Consider the following 24,539-nt stretch of genomic DNA (forward strand, 5'->3'; position numbering starts at 1 on the left):
GTTCTCATTGTCCAATTCCCACCTATGAGTGAGAACATGTGGTGTTTGGTTTTCTGTCCTTGCGACAGTTTGCTCAGAATGATTTCCAGCTTCATCCATGTCCCTACAAAGGACATGAACTCACACTTTTTCGTGGCTGCATAGTATTCCATGGTGTATATGTGCCACATTTTCTTAATACAGACTATCATTCATGGACATTTGGGTTGGTTCTAAGTCTTTGCTATTGTGAATACTACAGCAATAAACATACGTGTGCATGCGTCTTTATAGCAGCATGATTTGTAATCCTTTGGGTATATACCCAGTAATGGGATGGCTGGATCAAATCGTATTTCTAGTTCAAGATCCTTGAGGAATCGCCACACTGTCTTCCACAATGGTTGAACTAGTTTACAGTCCCACTAACAGTGTAAAAGTGTTCCTATTGCTCCACATCCTCTCCAGCACCTGTTGTTTCCTGACTTTTTAATGATCGCCATTCTAACTGGTGTGAGATGGTATATCATTGTGATTTTGATTTGCATTTCTCTGATGGCCAGTGGTGATGAGCATTTTTTCATGTGTCTGTCTGTTGGCTGCATAAATGTCTTCTTTTGAGAAGTGTTTGTTCATATCCCTTGCCCACTTTTTCATGGGGTTGTTTGATTTTTTCATGTAAATTTAAGTTCTTTGTAGATTCTGAATATCAACCCTTTGTCAGATGGGTAGATTGCAAAAATTTTCTCCCATTCTGTAGGTTGCGTGTTCATTCTGATGGTAGTTTCTTATTCTGTGCAGAAGCCAATCCCACAGAACTACAAACTACCATCACAGAATACTATAAACACTTCTACGCAAATAAACTAGAAAATCTAGAAGAAATGGATAAATTCCCGGACACATACACCCTCCCAAGACTAAACCAGGAAGAAGTTGAATCCTTGAATAGACCAATAACAGGCTCTGAAATTGAGGCAATAATTAATAGCCTACCAACCAAAAAAAATCAGGGTCAGACAAATTCACAGCTGAATTCTACCAGTGGTACAAACAGGAGCTACCAGTGGTACAATTCTACCAGTGGTACAAACAGGTACCATTCCTTCTGAAACTACTCCAATCAATAGAAAAAGAGGGAATCCTCCCTAACTCATTTTATGAGGCCAGCATCTTCTTGATACCAAAGCCTGGTAGAGACACAACAACAAAAAAGAGAATTTTAGACCAATATCCCTGATGAACATTGATGCAAAAATCCTCAATAAAATACTGGCAAACCGAATCCAGCAGCACATCAAACAGCTTACCCACCATGATCAAGTTGGCTTCATCCCTGGGATGCAAGGCTGTTCAACATACACAAATCAATAAACATAATCCATCATATAAACAGAACCAAAGACAAAAACCGCATGATTATTTCAATAGATGCAGAAAAGGCCTTTGACAAAATTCAACAGCCCTTTATGCTAAAAACGCTCAATAAACTAGGTACTGATGGAACGTATCTCAAAATAATAAGCTATTTATGACAAACCCAGTATCATACCGAATGGGCAAAAACTGGAAGCATTCCCTTTGAAAACTGGCACAAGACAGGGATGCCTTCTCTCACCACTCCTATTCAACGTAGTGTTGGAAGTTCTGGCTAGGGCAAACAGGCAGGAGAAAGAAATAAAGGGTATTAAATTAGGAAAACAGGAAGTCAAACTGTCCCTGTTTGCAGATGACACAATTGTATATTTAGAAAACCCCATCATCTCAGCCCAAAATCTCCTTAAGCTGATAAGCAACTTCAGCAAAGTCTCAGGTTACAAAATCAATGTGCAAAAATCACAAGCATTCCTATACACCAATAGCAGATAGAGAATCAAATCATGAGTGAACTCCCATTCACAATTGCTTCAAGGAGAATAAAATACCTAGGAATCCAACTTACAAGGGATGTGAAGGACCCAAGGAGAACTACAAACCACTGCTCAACGAAATAAAAGAGGACACACACAAATCGAAGAATATTCATTCCATGCTCATGGATAGGAAGAATCAATATCGTGAAAATGGCTATACTGCCCAAGGTAATTTATAGATTCAATGCCATCCCCATCAAGCTACCAGTGACTTTCTTCACAGAATTGGAAAAAACTACTTTAAAGTTCATATGGAACCAAAAAAGAGCCCGCATTGCCAAGACAATTCTAAGTCAAAAGAACAAAGCTGGAGGCATCGTGCTACCTGATTCCAAACTATGCTACAAGGCTACAGTAACCAAAACAGCATGGTACTGGTACCAAAGCAGAGATATAGACCAATGAAACAGAACAGAGCCCTCAGAAATAATACCACAGATCTACAACCATCTGATCTCTAACATACCTGACAAAAACAAGCAATGGGGAAAGGATTCCCCATTTAATAAATGGTGCTGGGAAAACTGGCTAGCTATACGTAGAAAGCTGAAACTGGATCCCTTCCTTACATCTTATACAAAAAGTAATTCAAGATGGATTAAAGACTTAAATGTTAGACCTAAAACCCTAAACTATAAAACCCTAGAAGAAAACCGAGGCAATACCATTCAGGACATAGGCATGGGCAAGGTCTTCATGACTAAAACACCAAAAGCAATGGCGACAAAAGCCAAAATTGACAAATGGGATCTAATTAAACTAAAGAAATAATACCAACTCTACACAAACTCTTCCAGAAAACTGAAGAGGGGCAAATATTTCCCAACTCATCCAATAAGACCAGCACTGCCACAATAACAAAATCATTAGAGAAAAGAAAACTATACACCAATCCCTCTCAGGAACATACATGGAAGAAAAAAATTTAGCCAACCAAATCTAACAATGTATTCAAAGGAAAATACAGCATGACCAAGTAGAGTTTACTCCAGTTTAACAGTTTTAAAATAAACAATGTGGTTCACTATATCAACAAACAAAAAATGATCATTTCAGTATATGCAGGAAAATTATTTAACAGAATCTAACTTGCATTCCTATTATCAGCAAACAAGAAATAAAAGGAAACTTCCTCAACTTAATAAAGGACATCTCAAAAACCCCTGCAGATAACATCATACTTAATGGTGAAACACTGAATGCTTTTCTCTTAGGATGGGGAATAAGACAAAGATTTCTATTCTTATCACTTCTATTCAACACTATTCCACATTATAGCCAGCCAGAGCAATAAAAGAAAAGGAAGAAAAAGTAGTTTCGATTGTAAAGGAGAAGGTAAAGCTGGCTTTATTCACAGATGACATAATCATCTGAGAAGATCCTATGGAATCTACAGAAAAGCTAGTAGAACTAATAAGTTAGTTTACCAAGGTTGTATGATACTAGATTAATACACAAAATTAAGTTATATGTCTAAAAAATACAAATGAGCAATTTGAAATTGGAATTTTAAAAAATATATAAAAATATGAAATACTTATTGATGAATTGCATGAAAGATAAGTAATGTCTGTGTGCTGAAAACTATAAAACATTGCTGAGAGAAATTAGTTACCCAAGTAGAGATATATCATGTCATAGATTAAAAGACTCAATATTTTGAAGTTATCAGTTTTCCCCAAATTGATCTGTGAATTTAATGCATCCCCAATCAAAGTCTAAGTAGGCTTTTTTCCCCTAGAAATTGACAGAAAAAAACCACAAAATTCTTACAGAAATGCAAAGGACCTCAGATAGGTCTTTGAAAGAGAAGAACAGAACTGGAAAACTTACACTACCTACTTTAGGAGTTATTATAAAATGACAGTAATCAAAACAGTGTGGTATTGGTAATATCACAGACAAATAGATCAATGGTATGGCATGAAAAGTTCAGAAATAGACCCCAATATATCATCTACCACTGGTCTATATATATATAGACAAGTGATTTTTAGTAAAGATGTACAGATAATTCAGTCTCTGAGAAAAGGCACTTTTCTCCAGATACTAACAAAACTAAAGAAGTTTTCTCTAATAAGAGACAGAAGAAAAGATCGTTTTTTTCTGTAGTTGGTGCTGGAACCGTTGTTTACACATAGGCCAACAAAAATGAACTACATAAAACTTTGATCCAGACTACATGCAAAGATTAACTCAAAATAGATAACAGCTATAAATTTAAAACCTAAAACTAAAACCTTCTAGAAAAAAACATGGTAAATTTTTGTGACCTTAAGTTAGATAAAGATTTCATAGATCGGCCGGGCGCGGTGGCTCAAGCCTGTAATCCCAGCACTTTGGGAGGCCGAGACGGGCGGATCACGAGGTCAGGAGATCAAGACCATCCTGGCTAACACGGTGAAACCCCGTCTCTACTAAAAATACAAAAAACTAGCCAGGCGAGGTGGTGGGAGCCTGTAGTCCCAGCTACTCTGGAGGCTGAGGCAGGAGAATGGCATGAACCTGGGAGGGGGAGCTTGCAGTGAGCTGAGATCCAGCCACTGCACTCCAGCCCGGGCGACAGAGCAAGACTCCGTCTCAAAAAAAAAAAAAAAAGATTTCATAGATCTGACACCAATAGTATGGTCCATAAAAGAAAAAAAAAAAATGATAAACTGAACTTCTTCAAAATTAAGAATGTGTGCTCTTTGAAACACACTAAGAGAATGAAACACTGCTAAGAGAATGAAAAAATAAGCTACAGACTGGGGGAAATATTTGCATTCACATATCTGATAAAAGGCTTATATCTAGAACAGTAAAGAACTCAAAACTCAATAATAAAGAAATATTTAAAAAATAATAATATCAAATAAGAAACAGAAAAAGCCCAATTAAAAATTGGCAAAAGAGTAGAACAAACAGTTCACCCAATGATGATGGATGGATAGCAAATAAGCACATAAAAAAGATGTTCAACATCATTAGTCATTAGGCAAATGCCAATTAAAACCCCAGTAAAATACCACTACTCACCTGGTAGAATGGCTAAAATTAAACAGACTAACCACACCAAGTGTTGGAAAGAATGTAGATGAACTAGACTCTCATACACCACGGTGTGGATACAAACTAGAACAACTCCTTTGGAAGTTGTTTGGCAGTATTTTTTAAAGCTAAACATATACCTAACTTATGACTCAACAATTTCATCTTAGGTATTTACCACAGAGAAACAAAAGCACATCTTCACACAAACATTTGTATGCTGATGTTCACAAAGGCTTTATTTTGAATAGTCTAAAACTGGAAACACCCAAATGTCCACCAACACGTGTATGGATAAAGAAATTGTGGTATATCCAGATGATGGAAAGCTACCCAGCAATGAAAAGGAATGAACTATTAAGACCATGTGACGTCTAAAAGAAGTACGCTGCGTGAAAGAAGCCAGACTATAAAAGGACATGTACTGTATGATCCAATTCATATACCATTCTAGAAAATACAGTCTAATCCATGGTGACAGAAGGTAGATCAGTGGTTGCCTGGGGAAGGGATGGGTGGCACTGGGGATAAAAGAGAATCCCAAGTAGTCTTGAGTACTGGATGCAGTCACTATCTTGGTTGTGATGATGGCGGCAACTGTGTATACATATGTCCAAACATATCAAGATTTTATGCCTTAAGTAGGTACAGATTATTATTGTCAATTATGCCTCAAAGGCACATTCACCCACAGATTAGAGGCATCTGTTTTAAATACCAATGGCTGAACCTAACAAAAGAGAAAAATAAGTCCCCTACAAAAACTAACAGGAAATATCACCATAACAAATTGATAAATTGCTGACTCTCCTATCTTTGCACGCCCAGAGCTAAACAGGATGCCTGGTAAGTTGTTGATTATCAACCAGTGTTTGCTGAGTGAGTGAAGGTACAGAATTTTATTTATTTATTTATTTTGAGACATGGTTTCACTCTGTTGCCCAGGCTGGAGTGCAGTGGCACGATCTCGGCTCACTGCTACCTTTGCCTCCTGGGTTCCAGCAATTCTCCTGCCTCAGTCTCCCAAGTAACTGAGGTAACAGGCATGCACCATCACAACTGACTAATTTTTGTATTTTTAGTAGAGATGGGGTTTTACCATGTTGGCCAGGCTGGTCTCGAACTCCTGACCTCAGGTAATCTGCTTGCCTTGGCCTCCCAAAGTGTTAGGATTACAAGCGTGAGCCACTATGCCAGGCCCAAAATTGTTTTGTGTTAAACATTCATCAAATCCAATCTTATTCCTCTGCTTTAATCCTATTTTCCTCCCAGGCTTAGTTCAAAACAACCAATCTCACGAAGAGCTGGCTAGCCAGGCACCTCACAGTGGCAGCAGACAAGGTAGCTGCGGGGTATGAAGAACACAGGCTGCCTCCAACGATCTGCAGGTGAGCATCTCCCACAGGCACTGCGACGTTCCTTCCTGAATTTCTCTAAGGTTTCCTCCCTCCTGTGTTCTGTTCCCTTTTGTCTTATTGTATTTCTGGAGATAAATGCTTATGTTCCTTGTCCTTGGTTTTAAAATGAGATGGTTACAGCTGGGTGCGGTGGCTCATGCCTATATCTCAGCACTTCAGGAGGCCAGGGAAGGTGGATCTCCTAAGGTCCAGAGTTCGAGACCAGCCTAGCCAACATGGTGAAACCTCTTCTCTACACTAAAAATATAAAATGAGATGGTTTAACCTGTGACAAATCTACCTCATAGAAAAACAAGAAGTTTTTTTGGTTTTTCTTTTCAAAAAAGAGGAAAAATAAAACAAAACCCTTTTCTGCCTTTGGTGGCTCCCCTGTGAGTCTTGGCTGTGGTGATCTGCAATCATGGCCTTGGAGAGAGATGGGAAGGAGAAACTTTCCACTCAAGTCAGTGCCTCAAACCTGGGAATGCACCTGGGAACTGGCCGGCCTGGTTCTGCCAGGAGCTTGGCCTCTCCTCACCCACACTTTCATGTGTCCTTCGTCTCAACCAGGATGCCACTCAGGAGCACAGGGCCCAGCTCCAACCTGCCCCTGAAGGCGGGAGGACACAGGGCCAGGATGCAGGCCCTTCCCAGGGAGCGGCTTAGGGCGGATGGAGCCAACTCCACCCTCCGCGGGGTCAGCACTGTGAGGCAGTGTGAATTGACGCTCTAGTCTGAAGCCATATGTCATGGGCACATTGACTTTCAAGCCCTTAGATCTCACTGCTTGCTTCGAGATTCTATGCTGATTACCCCATAAATGAAAAAAGAATGGATGATTTGAGGGAGTCAACACTGAAGACTGTAAAGCAGCGTGAAGTGAGTACTCTATGTTACCATGAAATTCCTGCTAAATTCTTCACGCCGCCTATGCTGTGTCCCCTCACAGCCTCAGTAACATCACTCCAAATGCATGATGTGCAGTGGGAATGCCAGAACATGACCAAAGCACCCATCCATCTGAGTATGCTTGAGATCCCAGGGTGCAAGTAAAAACATTTGCCTCATCTTGCAACAGACAAACCTGAACTCTCGTTAATTACCATTCCAGCCTGACACCCTCCCTTCCTGGTACTGGATACGGAACAAGGGGAACTTCCTAGAGTCGCTCATTAACACCACTGTCTCTGAAGAAAACAAAAGACTAACACCTGAAAAATTAATATGCTGCTAAGATAGCCATTCTCTGTTGATTACACTAAAGCTTAAACTAACCGAATACTGCAAACATACATAAAGTCACTTTAAGGTGACCCAGGTCAACCTTTTAAATGAAATATCAAAACTCTAAAGCACACATGTCATGAACTGCTACAAAGAAAGGAACTGTGAGTCAAAACACAGATGTGGAATAAAAAAGGCCAAGGTGCTACTAAGTACCTTAGTGGTTAGTACATACCAGGGGTGGTAAACAGTCCCTATTCGTAGTAGCACTGAAAACAGAGGTTTGCCAGAAACATCTCAAGATGAACTGCTGTGGAACGCAACGCCAGCCACAGCCAATGCAGGCTGACAGGCATTTCTTCTTCCTATACACCTATGAAAAAGGGTTTCCCTTAAAGCAACAGCACTTACTTCTCCATGAGGAAAAGCCTGCCTTGGCACACCCACAGATTCGAGAAGGATTTCACACTGGTTGTTTTCCAAATGGCAAGCCGTACATTACATGTGGAGGGTTCTCTCTAGGAAAGAGGTTTCCAAGGCAACTCCTTACAAACTGCTAGCTGTTAGCTGCATTTCTGATAGTTGTAGGTGTATAAGCTGAGTTTTTAAACAGCATTTTTTATATCAAAGTAGATTTTCTTTAAAGACCAAGAGATACATAAGGTTTACTCATTTCCACATGTCAAAGAAGCAACAATTCAACAGTTCAATTCCTACTTAATGGAAATCAACCATCAGTATCATTCAAATGTCTACTTTCCACTTATGCTCTGCTAAATTGAGCTGAGCTTCTCTCAACAGTGTTCTCATAGAGAGAGATAAATCATAATCCATGCTGAGGAAAATGCACTTTCCCTGCATATAACACACACACACACACACACAGATTTAGAAATTCTTTCTAGAACTTAAAAAGTTTCATGATGATCATCCCTCAGCTGGTAACACCGATATGTTATCAGCAGTATTCCTGAGGGTTCAGAAACTGCTTCGAATGCCTTAATCTATTGCTGTTTACATTTTGGATGCAGATTTACCTCCAGCTGGCTCCATTCTTTGGGTGAAATATTATGTCTTCAAAGAGGTCTTCCTCATCCACTCTGTATAAATAGTATCTGCTCACCTCATACATGCCACCCTCTAGAAGCCTCACCCCTGCTTTATGTTTCTTCACAGCAGTTATCACCAGCCATCATTATTACATATATTCTTTATTGTTCCTTGTCTATCATCTTGGCCAGAATGGAAAGTTCCATAGGGCAGAGCCATGTGTGTCTTGTTCACCACTGTATGCCCAGTCCTGGCTCACGGGGCACAAAATGAATTTTTGTTGACTTAGATCAAAGGTGAGGGGACAGGGAGAGAGGGGGAGAGAGAAACAAGGAGAAGGACAGAGGGTGAACATGGATAAATTTTTAAATTCTGAAGTTTGCACTACCAATCTACAAGAAGATAATCTACAAGCATTGCCTCATTGAATCTTCATGGCAACACCAGGTAGTCAGTATTATTACCCTAGTTTTAGAGATGTAAAAACTCATGGCAAAATATTTAATTTTCCCAGGATTTTAATGTAAGAAATTCCAACTTCTGAAAGTAGGCTGTTTTTTGTTTAATTTTTAAAAAGTTAATATCATCTGTAAAATTTCTCTGTTCAAAGCTTTTTATATTGCTGGAAAAGTACCCATTGCTCTGTTCAAAGAAACACCTGGGGAAGATGTTAAGAGAGGAGGAGGAGATGTCCCTGAGCAGTCCCACCAGAGGGTGGCATCTGGCAGCCAAGCCCCAGCTTGTCCACACATACTCACCTGGTTTGTATGTTTCCTCCACAGTACACTGACTGCTCCGCATCCCAGGGTGGTTCTCCTTAATGCTTTCAGCCTGTGGCGATCTCTCCACCTCACCAAAATTTTCGCAAGTCCAGAGGCAGTGAGGGAGCCGACTGCCGTGACAGGCTTCTGCAGCCACCCAGCCCAGTGACTCACGTGCCCAGGCACCTCACACCGTGGGCTCCCTGGAGACGTAGCCTGATTCATTAGGCCCGGAGAATGCCTGGGCTTTGGCCCCAACTAATAAAACATTTACCCACAGACCAGAGGCAATTAGGTAACAAACAAAAAGTAAAAAGGAAAGTCAACACAAAGCAAGCAAACAGCGTGTGCTCTTCACCGTTGACCACACTGACTGGGCCAAGTGGGGCCCTGCATGAGACACTTGTACAGGGAGATAGGGTGGGGAGGTAGCACCAGTTCCCGGCACTAACTCTGCAGAGAGCACCTCTCCTGCCAGGCATCTGCCCAGAAGCCCTGCCTTCCTTTCTAACCTGCAGCTGCTCTAATATTCAACAATGATACTGCCGAGAAACACATACACTCTGCCACCTCTCTAGGGCACACTCCGAGAAGCTCTCACTCATGTGACATATTTAATAACACATACCTTGTGCCAGAAGCCTATGTAAGACGTTAAAATCATCTTACGTGTTTTGTTTGAAGATTTAACTTGCTATAGCTACATTCAATCTCTACTGTCTGCCCCACTCCAAGGGCAATTAATCTGGGTTTTCAGATATGAAGTACCCAGCTTCTACCACAGAAATAACTGAAAGAGATTAGAAGTATGATCTTTTCTCCATAAACATTTTTATTTTAAGAAGTGGAACTGTTCTTGAAACACTCAGCACTGGCACTGGCAGTAGTACCAAATGCTGATTTGAAGAGTAAAAAGAACAAGTTTTAGGGAAAACAGCACTTTGTCCCATTTTGGAGCTCAACTGGGCCTCAATATGAGGCCAGTACATGGGGCTTGCTTCTATACCTCACATCCCCAGTGGGTGACAGGGATCCTGCGTCTGCAGGACCTCAGGTCAGCTGAGTTTAAAAGGCTTTTCAGCATCTGGAAACTTCAAGAATGTTCTATTTTGTTCAACGTAGGTGGACTGATTAGGGTTTCTTCTTGGGTGTTCCTCCTGACTGTCCAACACTATCTTTTCTGGACAAAAGAAGGGGACATATATGACAGTGTATGGTCCAACCAGGCCATCAAGGAAAACACCATGCAATTATATTTCTTGACCAAAAATTTCTCTGCTAGTGGATCTCTCTGAAAGGGGAGTGTATTAGTCAAGATTTTCCAGAGAAATAGAACCCATAGGAAATGTATGTATATAAAAATATATACACTTACATTTATATAAAATACATTGACATACATATAGTATGTATATATATACACACATTATATATCAATTTAAGAAACTGGCTTACATAATTATAAAGGCTGGCAAGTCTAAGATCTGCAGGGTAGGCTGGCCAGCTGAAGATCCAGGAAAGAACTGATACTGCAGTTGGAGTTGAAGCCTGTCAGGCTGGATGCTCAGGAAGGACCCAATGTTGCAGTCTAAGCACCATCTTTTGCAAAATTCCTTCTGATTGATTGGATGTGGTTCACCCACATAACGAAAGGCAACCTGCTTTCCTTACATTTATCAACTTAAATGTAATCTCATCCAAAAACACTCCCACAGAAATATTTGGAATAATGTTTGACCACATATTTAGGGACATTGGTCCAGCTGAGTTGATACATAAAAATAACCCTCACAGGGAGCTGATGCACCCCACTTTCCCTTAGTCATTTTTTTGTGTGTGTGCTTCCAAATATACTAGGTGTTTTCAAAATAACATGTCTTTTAGCAAATACAGGTGTCCCAGCAAGTCAGACACTGTAAACCATCTTTGGCAATTTGCAAATTCAACCCCTTTAAAAGGAAACCACATGAAGTTCCAGTTTAAGAATCTGTTGTTTAAATACGACATTTTTTCTTGGAGAAAGCAATTAGCAAACTTTTGAAAACAGAAAGTGTTTTAAGATAGTAAATGTTTTCCAACATAGTTCCTTTTCAGCAAGTTGATTCTGGGAAATAATAAAAAGATAATTCAGAGAATACCCTATATATTTAGCCAGCAAAAGCTTAAATGCTGGAGCCAAGAAACCTAATACAGAATACTCAATGAAATTGAGTGGCCTTTCCTTTAATTTTTTGTTTTTACTTGTAGAAAACATTAGTATTAAAAGGCCATCTACTGTTATTATTAGAATTTTACTCAAATTAATGCTAATTTTTTAAATCCCTAAAAATAAAGATAAATTGAAGGGATTTGAATTCATAACAGAGATGAAGGCATCTCCCCCACCCCTGACATCCATGAGATGAAAAGCACATTAACCATGGACATCATGATGGGTGATGTTTCCTGTATGGGATCTAGCTCTGATCCATTTAATTTGCCCAAGACATCTGCCTTCATAAAAAGACAAGGATGGTACTCACTCTACAAAGAGCTGTGAGGAACACATTAAAGTCATCTACATTATAAATAGCTATATCCTTGGTAGGCTGGCCTTTTAATTCCATTGTTATAAACTGGGATCCAAATTCCCATTTGTAAAACAGCTTTGATGTGGAGCTAGTGAAGACTGGACTGGCAAGGGTGAATATTTCCTGGGAGCCTTAGATGCTGGCACCAGTCTACCTCTCCCTGGGGCTAGTATACCAGCAAAGAGTACTTTAAAAGCATAAAGCATTGTTATCTGAAGATCTGAGTACTTAGAAGAAAGGGCATTAACTTCTCAGAATTCTCAAGGGGGATAAGCTGGAGATTTAGTTCAGTTCCATTCTGAGGTTCATTCCAATTCTGCCCCATAGAGAAGCATGTTAGATTAAATGCCAATTTTTAAAAGGTTGAACTTTTAAAAGGTTATAGGAAATCATGGACCCAGAATCTCAACTGCATAACAACCTCCCTGTTATCCTAACATCCTGGGGCTTGTTCCACATTTTACTGACTACTCACTTCCCACTTTATTTGGAAGGAGTAAACACACACATTTATATCTTGTTCTAGATTTTTGATTGCTAAAATTGAAAGCAAAAAAATAAACTTATAGCATCATTTCTTTTCCATTTTTTGTAGAGATAAGGTCTTGCTTGGTGGCCCAGGCTAGAGCAGTGACAGGATTATGCTCAAGGGATCGTGGTGCCTCAGCATCCTGAGTAAGCTGGGACCACATTTTGTTTTATTTTTTGTAGAGACATGGTCTCATTTTGTTACCCAAGCTTGTCTCAAACTCTTAGCCTCAAGAAATCCTCCCATCTTGTCCTCTGAAAGTGCTGGGATTACAGGCATGAGGCACCGCACCCTGCCAACCTTTTTTTTTTTTTTTTTTTTTGAGACAGAGTCTCACTCTGTCGCCAGGCTAGAGTGCAGTGGAGTGATCTCGGCTCACTGCAACCTCCGCCTCCCGGGTTCAAGTGATTCTCCTTCCTCAGTCTCCGGAGTAACTGGGATTACAGGCGCACGCCACCAGGCCCGGCTAATTTTTGTATATTTAGTAGAGACAGGATTTAGCCATGTTGACCAGGCTGGTCTGTAACTCCTGATCTCCGGTGATCCGCCTGCCTCGGCCTTCTAAAGTGCTGGGATTACAGGCATGAGCCACCACGCCTGGTCCAACATTTCTTTTAAAAATCTCCTTTTGGCCGGGCGCGGTGGCTCAAGCCTGTAATCCCAGCACTTTGGGAGGCCGAGACGGGCGGATCACGAGGTCAGGAGATCGAGACCATCCTGGCTAACACTGTGAAACCCCGTCTCTACCAAAAAATACAAAAAACTAGCCGGGCGAGGTGGCGGGCGCCTGTAGTCCCAGCTACTCGGAGGCTGAGGCAGGAGAATGGCGGTAAACCCGGGAGGCGGAGCTTGCAGTGAGCTGAGATCCGGCCACTGCACTCCAGCCCGGGCGACAGAGCGAGACTCCGTCTCAAAAAAAAAAAAAAAAAAAAAATCTCCTTTTGAGGCTATGTTAACAGGAAAAGAAACAAAACAGAACCAAACACATTTGCTGTTGTTGCGGATACACCACTATGGAGAAGAGGATTAGGGGAAGTCAAGACTAATGGGAGCATGAATGGGATTAGGTGTGCTCTGTCCTACAAGGTAGGCCCTTGAAGCAGGGATGCCAGGTGGATTAACCACAGGCCCAGGAATTGGGATGAGGGACTTTTTTCAGCCAATCAGCCCTTCCTTTTCCCATTTTGTACAACTCTCCCTTCTCCCCCTACACTCTTCTATCCCATCCTTTCCCAAATCCCACTTAAATCACTGGGTGCCACTGAGTTAAAAAAAACCTGGTCAGGAAGAAGCAGACCTGGATGTAGCAGCACTGTCACATATATCACTTCAAATGCATTAATTTAAATAGAAAGTCCCCTAGGAGTGCTAAATAGCATTTGGCACCATGAGCATTCTTCTCCCCAACTGCACCTCCAAACTGTCTATGAAAGCCCTAGCTCCAGCTTAAGCAAGCCCAGCTTCTAGGTACAAGGATGTCTGACATGGAAACACATCATCTTTGTTCATGGAGGTATTTACTCTACTAACTTTCAGCCATCACAGTTCTGAGAGTCATTCCAAAAAGAAATGCTGAAGGAATTACATTTGGCTGCTCTGTGTGCTGACAAATAAAAATAAGGTAAATAATTAGACATCACTGCTTTGACACGTGATATTACCACCATAACTGGAACCTGGCTGAATTGGGCATTCTTGAGATGCAGAATTTTCCCCTCTTAAAGGCCTTACAAATCTGCCTAATATCTCATGTCACCTCCACCCCACGCCTACATTTCTTAAATGTGTCATCGAGGAATCTGCTTTGATCTCTGGAAAGTATGCTTGTTGGAGCAACATGATGAAAAGGATTATGATTTAAATACGGGCGACATGAAGCCAGAGGCAGCAAAGAGCCCACTTGATTCTTCAGGGCCTCTCTTTGTTGAGTCCAAGGCTTCACAGGGATGTGTGGTGTGTTCCTTCAGGCTACTCCCCTACTGCCACATCAGAACCAGGCCTCTTCCAGGAGTTGCCTGTTCTGAATAATCACTGCTGTCCATTCTGGGGGACTTTAATGAGCACATCAACCTCCAATCCTGCACTTCCTACCCTGGAAATCATACTCATAATGGGTTCAAAAATAGTCTCAGAAAATCTTGCTTTGGTTTTAATTTTCTCAAAATGGTGATGATAAACAGCCCCAAACAGGGTTTTGTCACCTCTGATTTGCCCACCTGGTGCTGAATTTCATTCATCACAACTTGGTCAAGAGCCTGGGTCTGTCATTGAAAGGTGCCACTGAGTCCCCATTTTTGCCACTGCAGTGCCCACCTCCACAGCAGGTGTTCACTCAGTTTCTGCTCACCACTCCAGGCACGTCTGAACAATGGAAGAACCGTGGCCTGCTTTCCTCTCTGGACAGTGACTGGACCCCCATCTCACTCTAGATACTTTCTACTCAATGGCCTTGGTTTTGGCGTCTGCACCTTCACCCAGAATAACTCCATCTCTTCTATACATGTGAATTTTTCAAATAGTTAAAGTCACAGCATGCCCTGTCTAGCAAATCTTGCCCAAGTTCCCCTACCTACTTATTATGTCCTGGATTCCAGCCAGCTCAGTCTGTAGAATATAGTATGTAGTACTGAATACAGAATGAATTCAAAAGTGGGTCTGATCAACATAAAAAACACAAAGACTATGATATCACTTTGTTGAACATAACAAATGTAATAATCCAGCTATGCTCATTTTGGGTTGGGGATGGATAGTGTTCTTATAGAAGCGAAGCAACAGAAGATGCCTACTGATATTTTTACTTTTTATGTTGAAATATAAATATACAGGAAATTACAAAGGTAGTATGGTGAGATCCCAGGCACTCTTTACCAGTTTCCCTCAGTGATTATATCTTAGTTAGCTATAGCACTATATCAAGACCAAGCATTTCACTTTGGTAAAATGCGCATGGATAGTTCCATATCATTTTTTCACAGGCAGATTCATGTAACGACCACCCCAGTCAAGACAAAGAAAATATTCCATCACCACAAAGAACCCTCTCATGCTATTCTTCATAATCACATGCATTCCCCTATCCCACCACTGCCATCACCAACCCCTAGCAACTCCTGTTTTTCATCTCTATAATACTATTGCTCCAAGAATGTCCTATAAATAGCATAATGCCTTGGAGATTCATCCAAGTTGTGTGTGCCAGTAATTCATTCCATTTCATTGCTGAGTTGTATTCCATAGTATGGATGTACTGCAGTTTAATCATTAACCTACCGAGGGACAATTGGTACATTCCATTAAAGTAGTCAAAGTTATATGTGTAGAGTCCTTTTATTAACCATTTGATACTGCAGAACCTGTAGAAATATACTCTATCCCAAAATATTCCCTTACATTAATGATTTGTGTCTTTCTTTGTGATTCTTGCTACAAGTCAATTCATTTTATTAATCTTTTCAAACAATCAACTTCGTTTGATTTTCTCTATCATCATTGATTTCAATGTCAGTGATTTCTGTTCTTATCTTGATTACTCCTTTTTTTTTCTGCTTATTTTGGTTTGTTTTACTCTCCTTTTTCAAGTTTCTGGAGGTGGCACCTTCTTCATTTGAGACTTACTTTCTAATATAGACATTTAGTTCTATAAAATTTCCCCTCAGCACTGCTTTTGCTGCATCCCATAAGTTGTGATATGTTGTATTTTCACTCAATTCTATATTTTTCCCCTCTGGAGACTTCCTGTTTGACCCATGGATTATTTAGAAGGGTGTTTTTCTATTTGTTTGTTTGTTTCCAAATGATTGGGGACTTTCCTCTTATCTTTCTGGTATTGATTATAGTTTGTTTCTCATGGTTGAAGAACACATTCTGTATGAGTTTAGTTATTTTAAATTCATTGAGGTTTATTTTTACAGCCCAGTATATAGTCTATCTTGGTATATATTCCATGGGCCCTTTAAAAGAATGTGTGACTCTGCTATTGAGTGAAGTATTCTGTAAATGGTGATTAGATCCTGGTTAATGATGTTACTGACTTATACTATATCCTTACTGATTTTCTAATTATTCTACCAACTGTTTAGAGTATTAAAGTCTCATGCTATAACTATGGATTTGTTGTTTATCCCTTCAGTTCTATCAGTTTTTGCTTCACGTATTTTGCAGCTCTATTGTTTGGTTCATATACACTTAGGATTGTTGTACTTTTTAAGTGGCCACAACTTTTCATCATTATGTAATGTCCTTCTCTGTTTCTGGTAATTTTCTTCACCTTGTTTCAAACGAGCAGGCATGAAGGTCCTCACTGCCTACTTGGCTTTCTCTGACACCCACCCTGCAAGGAGAAGGAACGGTAACCATTACCACCAGGTGGAAGTAGAAGTCCAGGTTCCCCATGTGGTCTCCACTGGCTCCTGGGCAAAGGGGGTGCCCTTACCACCAGACAGGAATGAAAGTCCCAGCTCCCCATCTGAGAACAGCATGGAGAACTGTTAGGGAGTGACCAAAAATGGTAACAGAAAATCCCAGAATAACAGTCTGACATGATGGTGACAAATAGGAATGCCAAGAAAGCTGGAAAACTGGAGTATGTAAAACAGCAAGGAAGTGATGGGATGTCTGCAAAGACTTCATAGGCCTTTCACCCTGGTGTAAAAATACAATAATCAGGGAGTCAGGGAGCTGGTGTTCCAACTGGAGTGGAGACAGGCCATCCTGACCACCTGGAAGCTACACCTGAAGCTACCCACGCTAAGCCTGATGGAACAGACAAGCAAAGCAAGTGAGAGCTTTGGTTTTGTAACAAAAGCAAAGTGAGAGACCCTGGACTTAGGGGAAACCAAGATCACATCAGATTTCAGTCAGGTTAGGACATCTGAATCAAGCTCTACTGATTCTATAAGTGTATTTTTCTCTACCTTTTTCTTTCCTTTTTGTCATTTCTAGAGAAGTTTCCTTTTGAAAAAATATAGTATTTCAGCTGAACTAAGCGAAAAAAAGGAATATTCTTTGGGCATTTGTATTGGTGCCAGGAATGCTAGCAGAATTCGTGTGTCCCGACTGGCTGGATGTGATGCAGCCACTGCCTGTCACCCCTTGGGAAGCCTCCCTGCAGCAAAAAAAAGCAGACAGAAGTGTGGGAACAAGCCCTTCCCTACTCTCCTCCCTCCTTTGATCCTAACCAGATGCTGTTCAGGCCCACTCTGCCTCGGTGGGGAGTCTCTGTGCTCAGGGCAGCTTCTCTGGCAGGTGGCTGCAGCAGCAAGGAGGGGCATGTGCACATGTGCAGAGCCAGCACAGAGCTCAGATGAAGAAAACCTGCAGAGGGGAGCTGTGTGCAGAGCACAAGGAGTACAGCAATGTGACCCCTGTCCACAGCCAACTACAGGATGCCTAAATGGGCACAGTGGGCGCTGACTTCTTAAATCCATTTTTGTTAATGACAGGAAGTCACCAAGACTTCTTTATAAAATTACGCAAATACACAGAGCAATGGTTTAAAATCAAAGTGTCACAAAGTTCTAAATACTAAGAGACTGTTAAATTGAGATGAAATTGTATTTGTATAGGACCAGACAGTTTACCTTGGCCCCATCCATGGGGAGGAGGGATGAATTTTCTAAACAAATCATTTGTATAATTTGTGAAACATAATCAAGGGTTGGTAAACCACAGCCCATAAGCCAAATCTGATTCATAACTTGTTTTTGCACAGCCAGCGAGCTAAGAATGGCTTTTTAGAGATAAACTTTTATAATCAATTTGATGACAGAAAACAGTAACTTTGGACCCCAATTAAGTGAAATGTTATTTTCTCCCACCAAAATTTCATTCATATCATTGGTAAATCTGAGTTATAAAAACATTGTACTCAATTATTACTATTATAGTTTGAATTTAGTCATTAAAAAATCTGCAAATTTTCTTTTTCTCTTATCATAGGAGTACCTACTCAATAATCTGTTTTGCCTCTTGGACCAAAACGCCTAAAATATTCACCTTTTGGCTCTCTACAGGAAAAGTTTGCCAACCTTCAACATAAGTTAATAATATAAATAAACTGGCAAAAAAGTTTATTGAATTAATATAAATATTTAGTAGTATTAAACACTGTTAAAATGATCACATAAAATTTTTTTAATATTTTAAGTAATTATTGTTCATTAAAGCACAACTGAGCCAGCACTCAATGTGCCTACATGGTAACTACAACGTAAAAGTTACAGGCACATTTATTTTTATTTTAAAGTATACTCCAAGTCAGACTTTCTGCTGTTGGATGGGTCTTCCTCTCCAAAGTGCTTCTGGCTTCACGCAAATCAAATAACACTGGACCTGATTAAAGGATTCCTGCTGAATGCTTCCCTTAGTGGCCCAGCTTTTCACTGTTGATGAGCTTCCAGTCTTTAGACCTGAGCTTCACCCTTTACTTCTTGCATAAGAAACTAGGAAGTGACTGTTTGGGGAAGGGCTAGGAACCAGGGAAAGTGACGGAAGCTTTGCCCAGCCCGTGGGATACTAACATGGGCTCGCAGCTCCAGGGGCACACAGGGTGGAGAACCCCAGTCTAAGGACTCACTCTGGATCTTCCAATCTAGGATGATGCTGTTAGTCTAGAGCATGCTATTTTCACTCTTAGAGAAAAACTACACATTTCACCTAAGCAACTGACCAAGCCATGGGGCCTTGCATATTAGCTCACAGCCTAGGCAATACTGTTTGGTAGTGCTACTTTTTTTGTTAATAACAGCAATATTTCTTAATCTGAAAATATGTGTTTCCTGGGATGGGGTGGCATGGGGTTTGAAGGAACAAATGGGACAAGTTAGTAAAACAAGAAACAGAAGAAGAAAAACATTATAAAGACATCAAAGTGGCCCAGACTGGCCCAGTAGGGCCTCTGTGCTTCCCTCTGCCCCCATGGCGGGGTAAACTTAGGCAGATGTTCCTGAGTGTTTTGAATGGCCTTCTAAGCACAGCAAATTTATGGAGTCAAGTAAAAGCTAGACCTGGAGTTTGCAAGTTAGCACCAGGGGAACAAGCTTCTCTTTTGCTGGAGTGTCTCTCCAGAGCCACCTGGTTCAGTAGCACTTTGTAAAACAGGGGAAAGGTGAGCCAAGCAGAACAGACTCAGTCCTCTACATCTTCTGAATATACTGATCAACAATACTAACTGAAGGCAATTACATAGGCAGATGCTGGACTTAATGAGCTACCCTTATAAAATCCCACCTCCTGGGAGGATTGCTTGAGTCCGGGAGGTGGAGGTTGCAGTGAGCTGAGATTGCGACACTGCACTCCAGCCTGGGCGACAGAGTGCAACCCTGTCTCAAAAAAAATAAAATAAAATAAAGTTCCACCTCTGCCAGTCAGCCTTGTTGGGGACCAGTTTCTCTCAGGACCAGCTGCAGGAACAGCCCTTGCTCCTCATCAGCCCATCCTCTCAGGCTCACCCTGTCCCAACCACAGCTGGCCATCAGACACTGTCTTTTCTCACTCTTTAGAAACAACAGCACGGCGTTACCCAGGGGCAGGCAAGGAGACCACACCCTTGACTTAGCTGTGGTTTTATGCTCCCCTAGACCACACAGGAGAAGCAGCAGCAGGGCTGTGATCAGTTTTTTCAGGCATGTGAAGGGCTTTCACTGCAATAGGAATTGGAGTTGGCTGCATGTCCCACATTCAGGGCCAAGACGAGGAAGTTAGGATGATGTGGACTCTGGAAAGGGAGGACTTTTGTGGGTCAGAAGTGTCCACAAACAGGATGGTTCATCACCACTCTAAGGGCAGTAAGCTTCTTATCATTGGAGGCAGGAGGTCTCCTTGTGTAGGAGAGAAGGAGCCATGGATGGGAAGTTAGTCCAGACGGCCTTCACACTGCCCTGCAATCCTGGCACACTCTGAGTCTTAACTCTAATGTGGAAGATATTTCTCAAAAACACACAGGCATTTTAGACATCATATTCCACTATTACATTTTCTCCTTCCCTACTCCTGTCCTCAAACAATTACAGACACACCTCAGGGAGCCTCTTTCATCAGGTTTTCTTACCTCCTGATGTGTCAGCAGGTCTTGGAGGTCAGGGCAGGTTGCGCCATGGTTTCCTCAATAACTAAGACATAAGTCATCTTCCCAGAAGGCCTTCAGATTCCACAGTTCCACCCACCTGCCCAGTTATCAAAGTCGTTAATCCTTACGAAGCTCATCTGGAGACCATTAAAAAGGCCCTCAGACCTTCTCAAGAGCAGCTGGGCATATAACAGCAGCCAGCCCCTCTGAGTCCATTCCATGCCACCTACAGCATCACAACTCACCATCCACTTTCAGGACCAGCACTTCTGGAGAAGGGCTGCTTCTGCAGCATGCCCCTTGAAGATCATGTGCTCAGGACATAGTGGAGGAAGGCCTCTAGGACCTGGCCAGCACTGACTTCTCCGTCCCAGCCCTGTCCCTTCTGGCCATGTCAGTAGGAGGACAGACACTGCCAAAGCCCTCACTACAAGCTGTGATGCATCCAAGTGCATTGCACATGCTCATCTATTTAACCCTACACCAAACTATCAGGAGGATACTTTCATCATCCCTGATTTGTAGATGAGGAAACTGTGCCTCTGAGAATTTTGAGTTCCAAGCACTAACATCTGGCTGCCTATCTTCTATAAATAGCTCGACTCAAGTTCTAGGGTCCTCCAGATGTTGAAGCCCCTGTAGACCCACCATGTCTGTGGCCTTGGGGAAGCATAATACTGTGCAGAGGGCAAAGTGGCTCAGCTTCACCTGGGATCCTTACAAAGCCCCTCCCACTCTGGGAAGCCCAGGCAGGCAGGCCACCCAACGGGGCATCACACTGGGGACAGCAAGTCAATCAAACATGGTAGAGACCACGTTAGGAAGGGCCTTGAATGACACAAGGAGACACTGTATTTCATCTCCTCTAACAATGGTTTATTGCCTTTAAATGTTTTATTTTAATGGAAACTCTTTCAAAAGAACTATCTGTGCAATCCTGAAATATCAAACAGGTAAAACTGGAAGCTCTGCGCCTGAGGTTAGAGGGTGATTTCTCTGCTTCCGGGTGTGGGTGGGACCCGGTGGGTCTCCGAGGGACCCCAGGATTTGTGGAACAACACATGGTAACTACTGGTTCTTCACACAAAGAGGGTTGGAAAGGATCCGAGATGACTCGCAAGGGTTCTTGGAAGAGTTCTGGTTTCCATTCTCCTGCCAAGAGTAGAGTAGGCAGGAGACTCAGAAACATTCCTGATGGGGAAGGAAACCAGAAGCACCCTCTGCCAGGCTAAGCACAAGTACCAGTAGCCACAGCAGCTCTTTCTATGTGCATGACACCCCAAAGATGCCTGCATTGGTTCCCCCGTCCCCTAGGTGCCACAGAAGCCACTATGGATGTCCCTTTTCTTCCTTCTCTCTTCCCGGGAGGGTGAGACTGGAGGGAAGTGGCCAGGGAAGAGAAGCGTGTGGGTCCTGGAGTTTCCTAAACACACAGACCAAGACTAGCGACTCTGGATCATGACAATCACTGTCCTGTGTTCCCCAAACACTCACTGAGAAAGAGATACTCCATACTTTCTTGGTGTACTCCAAGTCTAGAAATCACAGAGCCTTGCTGATGTTCCAAATTATAGTTATGGAGAATAAACATTAAGAGGCACACCTTGAGGCCTGGGAGGAACTTAGGGTTTTCCCCCAGTGGCAGCATGAAAGCTACGCCACAGGGAGATTTTCTCCAGAGGCAGCTGTGCAGAGAACAGAAGTGGGCCAGCAGTCAGGCTGAGGGCAGGCACGAGAGCAGAGGGAAAGAAATGGAAATGAGCGATACTTCAACAAGAAAGTACAAGACTTGGCAAAAGGATAAAGGGAATGCAGAGGTGCTGGGGTGGGCAGGGCAGGGCAGGGGAGGGGAGACCGTGACACGCACAGGAATAGCCCAGGCAGGAGCCAACCCGCCTGTGGGCAAACTGCTCTGGTGTCAGGTATCCTGCCTCCAAGAGGACCGCAGGCTGCAGACAGCTAAAAACAGGACAGGAGCTGGAGGAAGAGCCAGTCCCAGAGAGTTCCACTTTGGAGACAGTTTTCCAGACTTATTCAGTCTATGAGCTGTTCCTATAAGTTCTGCTGTAACCACAGGGCATTAAAGCAACCTTTGTTTATATCAAACACACTCCTTTGAAATGAGGGAGTCCATGTAATCTTAGGTGCTACAAATGCATCCTAGAGGCATTCTGTCCCTCCAGATGAGAACAGCTGAGCTTTTCTGTGATTTAGGAAGGGAGGCAGAACATGGAGGGGCAGCCCAGGATGGGGGAAGGGTCTCAACCACCAGAGTGTTTTGGAAAGGAATGGCTATGACTGTGAGGGCTGAAATAAGGGTGACAGTTGAAAGAAAAAGCAAAGGGAAGCCAAGGTTACCAAAGGGAAAAGAAGAGCATCCCTCGGGAGGGAGCAGGGGCGGGTTGCAGGCACTGGGCCATGGACATGTGGCAGGCCCAGTGATGCACAGATGGAGACAGTGACTGCTTGCATCCTTCACAGATGGGTCTTCCTTCTGTTCATGATGCAGAAAGCACTCTGGCTGGGTTACATCCACAGCTCGATCACTGTCCAGCCGCAAAACCACCAGCAAGTGTCACCAGAGCCCTCCAGACCTCAATTTCCCTATGTGTAAAATGAGGTTAGAGTAGGAGGCCTCTAAGGCACCTTCTGGCTCTAACATCCTGTGTCCAGCCAGGCCAGTCATTGGACACTGAACCAATTCAACCATGGCCACAGAGGCAAGACCCTTGGGGACCAGTGGAAATAGGCCAAGGAAAAGTCTTTTTCCAGCCCAGTCTCCAGTCATCTCAGTCACACAGTCACTCACTGCAGGAGCCTCGGGGAGAACAAGACTCAGAACAAAAGCCTCAGCTACTAAGAAGCAACCCAGGATGAATGCAAGACTCCTGTGTTCAGAAGTAGCAGTTCTGACCCGGGCTGGAAAATACACAGAATATTATGAGAACATTACGAATAACCCTTTGACCAGCAATTCTACCCTAGGTGTATCCTAGAGAAATTCACATGGATGCACAAGGAAATGCAACAAGAATGTGCATGCTGGCATTGTCTGCAACTCAAAAACAAAAAAACAAAAAAACTAGATATTACCTAAATGTGGACCAACCAGAGAACTAATAAACAATTGCAGTACATCCATACAACAGAATACTACCCAGTAGTGAAAATGGACAGGCGAGAGCCATGATACCAGCATGGATGGATCTCACATCATTACACTCACTCATTCTCTCAACAAGCACTTACAAACACGAGTCCTCTGTGCCAAGGTAGTGTTCTAGGCAGCAAGGACATTCAATTTAATAGATGATACCCCTGCCCTAGTGGGGGTACAGAGAAAAGAAACCACCATCAAGTAACACACACAGCATGACAGACTATGTTGAGCCCTATAGAGAAGCATCAAGCAAGGAGAAGCCAGGTGGGGAGAAGGTGCTATTCATTGTTTAAGCAGTGGTCAGGAAAGGTCAAATCACATATTGGTCATGCTTCTTATTTTAAGCTGAGTGGCAGGTGCACAAGGATTCACTTTATTACTCTTTATACCGTTTTCTAAGTCTGACATGTTTCAAAATAATTTTCATTACAAACACAACTGATAAGGGAAGTCATTAACAGATGAGAGTATACATAGTCTTCCACCTCGAACGTAAATGTACCCCATGTTCATGAGCCTGATTCATGTGTCCGCACCCCTCATGACCAAACCCCTAACCTTGGAAGGCTGGTCCCTCTCAAGCAAGGTTTTCAACATCGAGCAATGTTCCTGGAACCCTCACAGAGACTGTTGCTACCAAGCCCATCAGGGAACTTTGTCAGAGATCTGACTTTTGATGCCGAATGATGGGATTCTACTCCAAATTAAGTGGTCTTTTCAAGGTTCAGACCACCTTACCCTTTTTAATTTTAATTTTTACTTTTTGAGACAGAGTTTCATTCTTTCACCCAGGCTGCAGTCCAGTGGCGCAATCTCAGCTCACTGCAACCTCTGCCTCCCGGGTTCAAGCAATCCTCC

The 24,539-nt window shown here is 42.3% G+C and overlaps 1 protein-coding gene across 9 annotated transcripts in view; it reads right to left on the reverse strand.

The window, feature by feature from the left end:
* The window catches only part of FHOD3 (formin homology 2 domain containing 3), a 492,791-nt gene that overhangs the window by 227,912 nt on the left and 240,340 nt on the right, over positions 1 to 24,539 (reverse strand). The window contains exon 1 of one of the 9 annotated variants that reach the window (XM_033177888.1): positions 9,352 to 9,521. The exons of the other annotated variants lie outside the window; for them this stretch is intronic. Coding sequence (XP_033033779.1) covers positions 9,352 to 9,394 — 43 coding nt within the window. The 5' untranslated portion in view covers positions 9,395 to 9,521. Of the gene's footprint in view, positions 1 to 9,351; positions 9,522 to 24,539 lie in introns of those variants that run through there. 9 annotated transcript variants of the gene reach the window in all.

The sequence above is a fragment of the Trachypithecus francoisi genome, unplaced genomic scaffold (assembly GCF_009764315.1).
Source record: "Trachypithecus francoisi isolate TF-2019V2 unplaced genomic scaffold, Tfra_2.0 Lachesis_group19, whole genome shotgun sequence".
In the NCBI taxonomy this organism is placed as follows: Eukaryota; Metazoa; Chordata; class Mammalia; order Primates; family Cercopithecidae; genus Trachypithecus; species Trachypithecus francoisi.